General features: G+C 34.9%; 1 protein-coding gene across 2 annotated transcripts in view; it reads right to left on the reverse strand.

The window, feature by feature from the left end:
* LOC114650837 (uncharacterized) overlaps positions 1 to 12,942 on the reverse strand; it is a 112,317-nt gene that overhangs the window by 12,719 nt on the left and 86,656 nt on the right. For both annotated transcript variants that reach the window (XM_051925679.1, XM_051925678.1), the window contains 4 exons: positions 7,764 to 7,823; positions 4,583 to 4,630; positions 2,135 to 2,188; positions 932 to 979 (listed from right to left, as the gene is read on the reverse strand). In XM_051925679.1, the coding sequence (XP_051781639.1) occupies positions 932 to 979; positions 2,135 to 2,188; positions 4,583 to 4,630; positions 7,764 to 7,823 (210 nt within the window). The remainder of the gene's footprint in view (positions 1 to 931; positions 980 to 2,134; positions 2,189 to 4,582; positions 4,631 to 7,763; positions 7,824 to 12,942) is intronic.

Genomic DNA, 12,942 nt, shown 5'->3' on the forward strand with positions numbered 1-12,942 from the left:
AGGAGGGAGGAGGGAGGAGGGGTGACTGGGGATTCCTCGCAGGGAGGAGGAATATTTTATCGAAGGTAGTAGGAAGGATGGAGTATTTTCGGAGGGAGGAGGATGTCCTAAAATGGACACTGTAATGGCAGACGTGTTCTGAAGCAGAGCAGATGTGTTAGGTGATTTATTAGTAATTGGAGTCTTTATGGTGCACACAGGTAAACAGCTGTGTGGTTTACTATAGGAAATCCCCCTCTCTTTGTCTATTAATCATTTTGCTCAACATGTGAAAATAAAAGAATTCTGTTCAGAAGTGTCTGCATACTCAAGGAATGATTAAGCACACATCAAAAGCCTACTTTACAGACTTACTGTGTACAGTATGTTTTATGATTATCCAATCCTGAAGTAAAACACAAAATCTTCTATGCCCAACACATGGCTTTCCCAACATAAAGCTGTGATTTTAGTGGTAAAATACTACAGGATAGTGTGTGAAAACTTTAAAAAATCTTAATCTCTGTGGAGCAAAATCTGCTGAAAGATTTAATAGAAAATCTAAATCCTTATAGCATTTTACAGTGCTAATAGGTATACCATGTTTAATTCAAACATTGTGTTTAATTTAATATGTCTACAGGCTCACATATTGAAACATACATAGACATCAGTGTGAAAGTGGTCATCTAAAACATGCTAATCTGTTGAAACAGTACTTTCTGTATACTGTATATATCTAAGGTTTAGGTAGGGAAAGTAAATAAGGATGCACAATGTCATATCAAACCTTAATTACAGTAAAAGTTGATGCTGGCTAAGACACTTTCACATTGTTATAGTGAACAACAGGTGTAATTTGAATTTAAAATGACCTTCTCTGTGCATGATATAAGGTTTACATTAAAATAAATCTAGAGAGAAATAAAGAGAAAAATGACATCTCATATACCTGATTCCTTGACATTTTCTGCATTTTCTGCTGATACCTCTAAAGAGCCTATGTCACATAAGGAAAAAAAAATCAAAACAAAGTATCATGAAATCATCCGAGTTGGAGGTCAGCTAATTATGGATACATTCAGACAGATTAACTCTGAGGTGAGAAAGGAGTTCTGAAAGTGGACAAGCAGCCAAACATCAGTTACCTCAGTTACCTCAGTGTCAGATGATGTCTTGCTTTCCAGAAGAAAAACACATGAGTACTCAATTAAACATACTGCATGAGGCTATAAATACTACAATATAATGTTGACTACAAATGTCAGCAGTCTAAAGGACATGGATATAGTACATGAAGGTAAATATTTCAATTATGTTTTAAGGATAAAAATGAATCAAAACTATTTTTAAGATAGATAAGTATTTTTAATCTGAAACTATCTTACTATACAAATTCATAAGATGTTTAAAGAAGTTTTAACACAGTAGTTCTCAAAATCAGCCCTGGGGAAACCCCTTTAGTTTCAGGTTTTTGTTCCAATTTTGTTTCACTGTTTACCTTAAATTGATCTCATTTAATTAGCTAGTAGTTTTTACCTTCTCTTATTCTGAATTCAGAAAAACCTCAACAGTGGGGTTTGTATGAGATATTTAGAAACTTTGTATTTTTCTTACTGTAAAGTGCTTAACTATGTTTTGTTCTTTTCCTATTATTTTTTTATTGTGATTTTATTATTTATTGTTATCTCTGTTTCTATCATTCTACTGAGAAATCTCTTTCAGAAATAGATACACTTCTGGGATGAAGACATCCATTTGCCTTGTAATATATTCAAATATTCTGTGACATTCCAGGATTGCAATACAGCCTGCATGTTTTCCAGGTTTTGGTTCTTCTGTTGACATGAACAGCAGGAACCATATTTCATCAAACAATCTACAATGAATTGTGTTCTGAAATAGTTCTTTTAGCACTTATGTTGGATGCAGCTGTTAAGTTAACTAAATGGTTGTCTTCCCAAGTCATTTCAACATTTCACAATCCTTTTAATTCTGACAAACAGAAAGCAGTTGGCCGTATGATACAGAATAACACTTTTTCATGCACGATTTAGAAGTGGGTGTAAACTAAGGGTTAACATTAAACTTGTAATGCATAGCTACTGGGTGAGGTTTCTTTTCCAATCGGTTATTAAATAAATTATGTACATACCTGTTTTAGTGTTGTTTCCTTCATTCTTCAAAAGTTCAGGCTTTGCTACTTGATCTAAAATTATATGAAATATATAAAATAAATAAGCACTTATTACTCATCTCTTAAAAGCTTTGCCATTTATTGTTTTTCATATTTTCCCATCATATTAAACTTTTTAATTATTGCCAGCTCTGTGCCATAAGACTAAATGGTGCTTCATATGATGGATGACTTCAGCTGTGGACTGGCATTTTCAAAAACAGAAAATAAGAAGAAATCATAAAAAAAACAGTAAATTGCAGTTGCTATAAACATAAATAAACACAATGGGATCACAAAAATGTCAAAATCATAGAGATAAAACTTATTGACAATGCATAGATGAATACAATTTATTGAGGGTAAACATTTCATTTGTAACTCATAGCTAATGTGTGAGGTTTCTTTTCCAATCGTTTATTGCATAAACTACATATATGCTTTATGGTTGTTTATTATTCAAAGGTTCAGTCTTTGTCAAATTATCTAAAATTAAATGCAATATATAAAATAGATAAGCACCCTGTCTTACTGCACATCTCGTAAAAGCTTTGCCATTTGTTGCTTTTCACATTTTCTAACCATAGCAAACTTTTACATTTTTGCTAGCTCTGTACCATGAGACTAAACAGTGCTCCATATGATTATGTGCGTATCAAATCTTTAAAATTATGACAACCTATGAGCTTACTGCCTATGTGAAATATGTCTTAAGAAAATATTTTAAAAAGTTCATTCATTTTGCATTTGATTTGCTTTTTTTGGGCATCTTTAAACATTTTCCCAGTGTCTCTTACATTTCTTTCTTGCCTCATGTCCTCTGTGCTTAGGACCTTAGATTTTTTTTAGCAGATTACACTTTTGTGTTTATCTGCTTCTAATGACCTCATATTGACCATCCCAGTGATGGCCATTTGACACTTGTAACAAAACAGAATGATAAAGAAAAAAGGGCATAGATCATGGCTGAATCTGCTGTACCTCTTAACCTATCGTACAGCAATGGTTCAGTCAGGCAACATGTTGTTGGCAATCACAAAAAGGGGCGAGCATGTATGCGCTGAACGGTCAGCATGCGATCACTAAATATGACATAGTTTCCTCTTTTCAGTCTTTTAAATTAACAGGGCTGCAATTAGTAATTTAAAGTTCTTTAGTACTTGATTAAATAAAACATAATTCACAAATAAAATAGGAAATGCTGAGTAATCAAAATGTTTGTATTATTTTACCAATTCATGTGTGTTTAACTGGCAAAATGACCTATTTTGAAAGGGGGAATTAAAAAAGGGGATTCTAGTTCTCCATAGGAATTTCAGAAACAGCAAAATAAAAATATTTAAAAGGATCAGAATATTCAGTCCTCCATAAAATAAAAGAGTTGAGGTATAATTAAGAAACTGGTTGAATAATCTACTGTACCACAGCAGCTCTCCAGGATGAAGACTCCTCCACTAGACCACTAGAGCAACTCAGTTATTTTCATGTACTATTTAAATTGCTCAGTCAGCCCTGATATTTGATGTTTATTTTTGTCAACATAGGTCAATAAAGTGGCATACAATTATGTTTAATTATGCAGAAAGATGCTAATATAGTTTACTTTCCTGTCAGTTTGTTCTGCTGGAGCTGCCAGTAACTTAGCACCATCTACAAAAACAAATAAAACTGAAGTCTCAGGTTATATTTATTTGTCCAGATTTGCTTGGCTTTTGTTGTAACATATACAGTAGACAGGTTTTATACATGCCATATAGGTGGACTTTATTGATGTGTGAAAAATGCTGAAACTACTGAGCTAAAGCAGTTCTATAAGGAAGGCTAGGTTAGACAAATGTTTTCAAAGTTAAATTTTCTATATGCAAATTAGACCTTTCATATTACTTAACTTTTACATAACAATTTTATCTATTATAAAGCATACTGAGGAATTTATATAAATATATATTTTTTTTTGTAATTTTTTTTTATTGCTAAGAGAGAATTAAAAATTATTTTTGAATACTTTAGGAATGTGTTAGACTGTACATTCTTCCATGACTAAGCACATTGAGGATTTTCTTTTGTTCTTTTGCTTTTGATAATTTACAGTCAATACTAATAACTTTAATAAATATTACTTTGGTGCCAATGTTTGTCTACAAGAATGCAGGGACAGGCTCTGCTTTTCTACAGTAATGATGACATCTTCAGGCAATGAAGAAGGGGCCTGAGTTGCCTTAAAAGCCTGCATGTTGTAGTCTTTTTAGTTAGCCAATAAAAGGTGTCATTTTGCTTGACTTCTTCCTACATTCATAATGGCTAACACGGTGCAATACCTTAGTACTTCAAACTATTTTGAATATTTTCTTCCATTTTTAAGTATATATATATATATATATATATATATATATATATATATTTGTTTTATTTAAATTGCAGTCAAACCTTCATCCTGGCTTTTAACTTCCTTATTCTTGTCATTATTTGCAGATCCTAGGAAAAGAAACAATGTTGTTATATTTTATTTGAATTCTAATTCAAACCTGAAGAAAGAGAAAAAGCAATAACACACTGTTGGAAAGTACATTGCAGGAGAGTAGGTTTGGCCCACTTCTGTAAGGAATCTGCATCTATCTTCTCTTTAACATCTGCGTGATTCTTTATTTTCTGCTGTGTTTTTTTTCCAACATCCCCAAACACAAACAGTGCAAGTTCAGTGAACCAGTGTTACTGTCAGTGGGTACTGCATGTGGGTGGGCAAGCGAGTGTTGTGACAGACTTGCACTCCACTAAAGGGTGGTTCCTGCCTGGTATCCAAAGCTGCTGTTATAGACTTCGGACTCACAATTCTTAATTTGGACAAAGCAGGTAAAGATGATAGTTGGTTGAACATGTGTTAATTTCCTGTACAGTGGACCCGAAGTAATTTCCCCCATAGGATTGTATGTAAATACAATTAATCCATTCCAGACCGTACAAACTGTATGTAAATATATTTTTTTAAAAGATTTTTAAGCACACATATAGTTAATCATACCATAGAATGCACAGCGTAATAGTAAACTAATGTAAAAACATTGAATAACACTGAGAAAACCTTGAACAACAGAGAAAACTAACATTGTAAGAGTTTGCACTACAGCACTACGAACCGCTCGCTTAAAATACGGATCGTCATAAGCGTCGAGATTAAAGTGGAAATGTCAAGAATAAAGTTAACATGTCGACTTTAATCTCAACATTTAGTTTTTTTTTCTTCACTGTGTCTGTATTTTTTTTTTTCACTGTGGCCCTAATACGCTTCCATAAGGTTAAAACAATGCTCCAATCAGTCTCTTTAAAAACAAGCCCGGTGCATTCTTTAACTGCCTTCTCAGCATTGTGGCCAACCCTCTCTCGCGCGTGTGGGTGTGTGTGTGTGTGTGTGTGCGTGTGTGTGTGTGTGTGTGTCTCTCTCGCGCTCTCTCTCGCTCACTTGCTTGCTCGCGCTGTCTCTCTCTCTCTCTGTCTCACTTGCTGCACAAGGAATGCACAGGGAGAGACTGGACACGTGCTGAAATCATCGGCACACACAAACCGAAAGGGAATCTGGTTTGTTTGTATACCGAGTGTGTGGTCGTGAACAGATGCAAAAGTTTGGCGAACTTTTTGGTCGTAACCCGATTTGTACGTGTACAGAGACATTCGTATGCATATATTAGTATGCATTTTAAGAACTTCTCATATTTAAAGGTCAAAATTAGCTTTTAAAAGCAGAGACATGGAAATTCATATTTTAAGATACTTGTGAGCCAGGATGGGAATCTGGGTTTGCATGTTCCATTTCTTTCTCTCTCTCTTTTGTTCCCTCTTCTCCCTTAACTTTGACCTAACTCTTCTATGAAGTCTCTGTCCTAAAGCAGTTTTAAATCTCCTAATGCGGTCTTTTTGGGGCCGAGCCACTTATGACCTCACTTGTGGCTCAGTTTTGCAACAGGTCTGGACTTGATATTTTTTAAATTTGCAGCATTTTACAATTACAGTAGTAATAAAGTATACTGAGTGGCGGGACAGTGGCCATTGGTGCAGTTTTTTATGCTGGTACCTTTGTATTCCACAGATTTGGTTGTTGAATCCCTGTTTGGTCAGTAAGTTGAAACTTTGACTTTTTCAAAAATACACGTTTCCTTAAAATCATAAACACTGCGCTAACTGAATGTTGTAACTTGCCTTACAGTGCGAATGTGTACAGTATGTCTCTACAAATGGACTGGTGTCCCAGTCAAGGCTGAACCATGCCATATTCTCCAAGACACTGGGATACTCCGACTATTCACAACTCTGAATTGTAATCACAGGGTTAAAAAGTGTATGGCTGAACTACATGTTGGAAGTGAGTTTTTTTTTTTTTTAACACTGATGCATATTCCACAACCACCATTTTCAAATGCTCCTTCATTGTAGTTTGTATATTATACTAACAATAAGAATGACACCCAAAAATAATGTCACCCCTGCCAGTGCATGTGAGAATTCAGGCTTTCTCTGATATATAGTAGATTCATGCAGAACTGCCCTGCCACTCATTTTCATGAAACCATGCTGGTTATAAGTGCATCTGTTTGCAGCTGTATTCTTTGTGTGAAGCACATCTTTCTAAAATTATTTTACGTATACATCTTTTAAACTGGGGTGGTGCAGTGGGTAGCGCTGCTGCCTCGCATTTAGGAGACCTGGGTTCGCTCCCCGGGTCCTCCCTGCATGGAGTTTGCATGTTCTCCCTGTATCTGCGTGGGTTTCCTCCGGGTGCTCCAGTTTCCTCCCACAGTCCAAAGACATACAGGTTAGGTGCATTGCCAATTCTAAATTGTGCTTGGGGTGTGTGTGAGTGCCCTGCGGTGGGCTGGCGCCCTGCCCGGGGTTTGTTTTTTGCCTTGTGCCCTGTGTTGGCTGGGATTGGCTCCAGCAGACCCCTGTGACCCTGTAGTTAGGATATAGTGGGTTGGATAATGGATGGATGGATCTTTTAAACTGACTGAAATAAACTACATTTTATAAGTAAAAAAAATCATTTTTAATATTATAATTGCAGTCTTCTTTTTGTGGTAATTTCATTATTTATTATAAGTCCTGAGGTTGCAAGCCATCAGTATCAACAGCAGACTATCCATTCCAAAATAGACATTATTTTACAGTTATATCTTTTAAATTTAGCACAAAATCTAATTATTTCTAGCATTTTACGATGCTAATAACTATGCCAAGTTACAGTCAAATCAAGTAATTTGTTTTTAATTTAATATGTCTACAGGCACACATTTTGAAACACTCATAGACATCAGTGTGAAAGTGGTTATAATGCGTTCAAGAATACCTAAGATATGCTAATCTGTTGAAGCAATAGTTTCCTTATACTGTATATATCTAAGGCTTATGTAGAGAAAGAATTGCAAACCAACCCTTTATTAGAGTAAGACTTAACACTGGCTAAGATACCTTCACATTATTATATAGTGAACAACAGGTATGCCTTGAATTTAAAATTATCTTTCTCTGCATGATATCAGTTTCAAATTAAAATAAATATCAATAGATTTAGACATTGCAAGTCTTTACTTTTTTTTAATAAAAACAACATCTTATATACCTGATTCCTTGACATCGTTGGCTGCATGTTCTGCTGATGCCTCTAGGGAGCCTGTGTCACCTGAGGAAAAAAATATTCAATACAACGTCACATGAAGTCCTCTAAGAAGGAGTCAGCAAATTACGGATCCATTCGAATAGACTAACTCTGAGGTGAGAAGGGACTTCTGAAAGCAGAGAAACACCCAAAAAACTTAACAGTTAACCTCCATGTCAGATGATGCCTTGTTATCAAGAAGAAAAATCCATGAGCACACAACTAAATATACTCTAAAAGGCTGTGAATACTACAATATGATGTCTAGCGCAGATTGTGGCCATCTAAAGCACATGGATAAAGTACACGGAAGTGAAAATTTTAATTGTTTTAAGGACAAAAATGAATTTAAACTGTTTTTAAGATATATGATTATTTTAAGGACATATATATATATATATATATATATATATATATATATATATATATATATATATATATATATATATATATATATATATATATAAACTGAACCTATCTTAATATACAAAAATACACACATTGATAAAATGTGAAAAGAGTGATTCTCAGACTCAGTCCTGGTGACACCATTTGGTTGCAGGTTTTTGTTTGAGCCAATTTCACATTTTACTTGCTCTTTTTTAATTAGCTAGTCATTTTTATCTTCTCTTATTCTGCATTCAGAAAAACACAGCAGTGTGATTTGTATAAGATATTTAACGTAAGAGCCCATCTTAGAGAGTTAATGCTTTAAGCTAAATTCATATAGTGTTTGCTTGATTCCTATAGGACATTAGTTTTTTAGAGCCTTTTACCCCCTGTAAGTTAACATGAGCTAGAACTTTCTTGCTACATCTGTAATACAGTGTGTTAATTAAGTCAGTTTGGAATAGGCACATTGATATCATGGACTGATAGACCCATTTTCAGTTTGTAAATAGGATAGGCATACAGTTTTCTGACCATTTAGAAGTGGTTCAACTGTATGAGCAAACTTAAAGAATGAAACAAGATATATAAGCTTTAAACAGAACTTTTCTTAAACAAGAACTTTTCTTTTCTATATCAATTTTTTCTCCACTTTTGTGTGAACTGTTTTACATTGAATATTTACTAAACCTTTAAAAATTAAGATATTTTGTTTAAGGAATTGTCTCAACGTGTGACACTATTGTCAGAATCCCATGAAGCAAACTAAAGCTGCAGAACTTTGGTAATTTTGGGTAAATGCAGCTACATTTAGAAAATGTGTGTTTTTGCTATCACTTAACTATCTTTTGTTCTTACCCTATGAATTTGTCTTTTCTATGTATTTTGCTTGCTTAATTGTACCCTAATAAACACAATTCACATGGAGCAGAGCAAAAACCCAGACAAAACACACTGAATACTGAAAGGCTGCAATGTCAGACCCACTAAAGTGCTCTTTAGTAAATAATGAATGAAATAAACATAACACCTGAAAAAGTAGAAAGAAAAACATGATTACAATTTTGAAAATCTTAAAAACTTAGTAAACAAAACAAACTAAATATCCCCTTATTACATACATAAATGCTTAGTACAAAACGTGCCAACCCCAGGATTAAGTTTGAGAACCACTGAAGTAATCAATGCCTGAACTTGTAGCTGTAACTGTAAATATTCTTCTCTGAAAATATTTTCCAAAGTGCAGAACACAACCAGGATTTAAACACCTGTATGTGCAGAGCTGACATATGCACCGAGGGTTGTCTTTAATAGGGACTTCTACAATGTAAAAAATGTATGTGAAAAACTAGACAAATTAAACTTGAAATGGGAGTTGATTTACTTTTATTCAGAAAAGAAATATCCGTTAATGGGGTAAGCAAATTGACTTCACAAGATTTCCTAAAGTAAGGTCAATAATAGTAAATACACAATTTTGATAAGTCAGAAAAATGAGGAAATAACAATAAGGAAAAACATAACAATAAGAGAAACAAGATTTAATGATGTGATATAAAAACTTTTCACTTGCTTAGATTTATTTTTTTACAGTGTACCTAATGCTCTTAGAACAGCCTGCTCTCAATAAGAGAAGGACACAACATGTTGCCAAGTGTTACATAGAGCTTTTGGTCATGTTGATGGCACCGTTTCACAGTCGCAAATTACATGTGTGTCATGTGCAGGGGACTGGGGAATGGCAATGCATTGTCTTATGTTTATTATGATGTTCTTAGAATTATCCCAAGACCTTCTATTATTTTATGTTTTTGTAATTATATTATTATTTATTTTTATTTTTCTTTCTATTATTCAACTGCAATGAAGTCATTCATCTGCCTTGTTGCAATTTTCAGATATTCTGTGACATTCCAGGCTTGCAAAACTGCCTTCATGTTTTCCATATTTTGGTTCACCTGTTGACTTGAACAGCAGAAACCATAATTCATCAGGCAATTTACAATGAGTTGCATTCTGATATAGCTCTTTCGTCACTAATGTTGGATACAGCTATTAATTTAACTAAATGTTTTTCTCTCCACATTGATTCAGCATTTTTTAGTCTTTTTATTAAGACAAACAAAATGCAGTTGGCTTTTTAATATTTTGTTTATTGTCTGCTTGCTAGATACTTGTGATGCTGTTGTGAAAAGTTCAACAAAGTTGATTTTCCTTTTAAATTTATGCTAATTGCCTTATGCCTCCCATCTTCCATTGGTGAAAATCAGTTACATTTCTTGTTCATTCTGTTCTCTCCAAATTGTTCAGTGATAAATATATAATATATTTACCTGTTTTAAACAGCACAGTCTGCATACAAAATGCTTTCACTAATTAAGAAGTCAATTTCACTAGGGCTGAATTCAAAATTTTAAGCTTTCAAGCACTTTATTGTCATTGCATAACACAATGATATTACTTTTGCGACAACCCCAAGGTGCATTTAAAACCCAAAAGGCAAATAGTTCATATAGATAATAATACAATAAATAATCATACAAATTATGTTCAGAATATTAGCTAAATGTCACATACGATGTTAAATGTTCATGTAATCAGGACGGATTATTATTAAATAAATGTACAGCAGCATAGTATTGTACATGTTAGTAAACAGCAAATTATGCATTACCTACATAACTTATTGCACATGTTCAATCAAAAATGATCTCAGACTGAAGAGATAGCAAAGTTCAATAAATTTATAGTACAGTAGTTGGGAAGAAGCTATTTTTCAGTCTATTTGTGTGCGTACGGATTGATCTGAAGCGCCTGCTTGATGAGAGGAGCTTAAACAAGTTATATCCAGGATGAATGATGTCCTTGATGACGTTTTTAGCTCTTCTCACACAGCAAGTCTTGTGTAGATGTTCAAGTGATGGCATTTTAGTACCAGTAATGTGTGTGCTATTTATACAACCTGCTGCAGGGTTTTCTTGATAGATTTGGTGTAGTTGTTGTACCAGGCTGTCATGCAGTTAGTCAAAATGCTCTCAGTGGTACATCTGTAAATGTTGACCAACAGCTTCTGGGGGAGGTTAGCTCTCCTTAGCCTTCTCAGAAAGTAGAGGCGTTGTTGTGCTTTGCCTACTACCAATGAAGTATTGTCAGCCCATGAGAGGTCCCCTGATGGTGACTTCTAGAAACTTAAAGCTGGAGACTCTTTCCACAGCCTCTGCTTTGATAGTTACTGGACTGTAAGTAGTCTTTTTAGTTGTCCAAAAGTCCACAATAGCTTCTTTGGTCTTTTTAGTATTTAAGACCAAGTTGTTGGTGTCATGCCACTCTGTCAGGTTCTGAACCTCCTCCCTATATGCAGATTCATCATTGTTTGATATGAACCCAATGACAATCGTATCGTCTGCAAATTTAAGAATAATGTTTGATTCGTGGACGGATTGACAGTCATGGGTAAAAAGTGCGTAGAGAAGGAGGCTTAGCTGTGGCACACCACTGGTTAGTATGCAGATGGTTGATGTGCGGTCTGAAAGACTGGGGGTGGTTGGTGAGAAAATCCATTAACCAATAACATATGGAGGGAGTTATAGTCCTAGTGCATAGATTTTGTTGATCAGCTGACTAGGTACGATGGTGTTAAATACTGAGCTGTAGTCAACGAAGAGCATCCTAATGTAGGTGTTGGGATTTTCAAGGTACGAGAGAGCAGCATGCAGAGCCACACAGATGGCGTCCTCAGTCGATCTATTTACCCAGTAGGCTAACTGTTGTTGGTCTAGATCAGCTGGGACAAAGGCTTTAATGTGACTGATTACACTGGTCAACAAACATTTTGCTACTGGGATTCTTTTACCTGTACTTTAACAAATTTCACTTGCTGACTCCAAATCTGAAAACCGTTTTCGTCCAGCACGTCCCGTTTTTTAGTTATGATATTCCAGGTCTTGAACAACTAGGGTGACTGGATAGTAAAGGCGATGCATTTCAGCATTTAAGAAATAAGTTTGGTCTCAAGAAAAGTGAAGCCAAAATTAAGGAAGGTGTTTTTGTTGGCCCTGAAATACATGAACTGATGCTTGACGATGAGTTCAAAAAGAAACTGAAGCCTACTGAATCAGCACCCTCATTCGTGCAGGTTGTCCAGAATTTTCTTGACACGCACAGAGCAGAGAATTATACTGAGCTTGTGGAGAATATGCTGAAAGTATATTAGCTTACGGGAGCCAGAATGTCACTGAAGACGCATTCTTTACATTCTCATCTTGACTTTTTTCTACCAAATCTAAGCGATGTCAGAGATGAGCATGGGGAAAGATTTCATCAAGATATAAAGGTGATGGAAAACAGATATCGGGGAAAATTCACCCTGAGCATGATGGGTGACTACTGTTGGTTCTTGCAAAGAGAGACGGATGTGCAGTACAAGCTCAAAAGCGAGTGCCTCCAACATTTTTGGGCACGCTGACCTCACTTTTAAATTGAGGTAAATTGACATAAATAAACTTTAACGTGTCTCTGGTATCGTCTTCTGGTTTGTTTCCAGAATAAACACATCAAAACAATTTTGGTGGGACATAATCCAAACTCCAGATATCGTGTTGATATATTATATTGATATTCAGAAGTGTCAAAACGTCAATGAGGTGTATTTCAAAAACCTGACATGCTAGCTTAATTCCGATTTAATATATGAAATCAGTGTAAAAAACTTAATAAAGAGATGCTCTGAAGTTTCCAGAAGCAAACAAAAAAT

This window comes from Erpetoichthys calabaricus, chromosome 4, assembly GCF_900747795.2.
Source record: "Erpetoichthys calabaricus chromosome 4, fErpCal1.3, whole genome shotgun sequence".
NCBI lineage: Eukaryota > Metazoa > Chordata > Cladistia > Polypteriformes > Polypteridae > Erpetoichthys > Erpetoichthys calabaricus.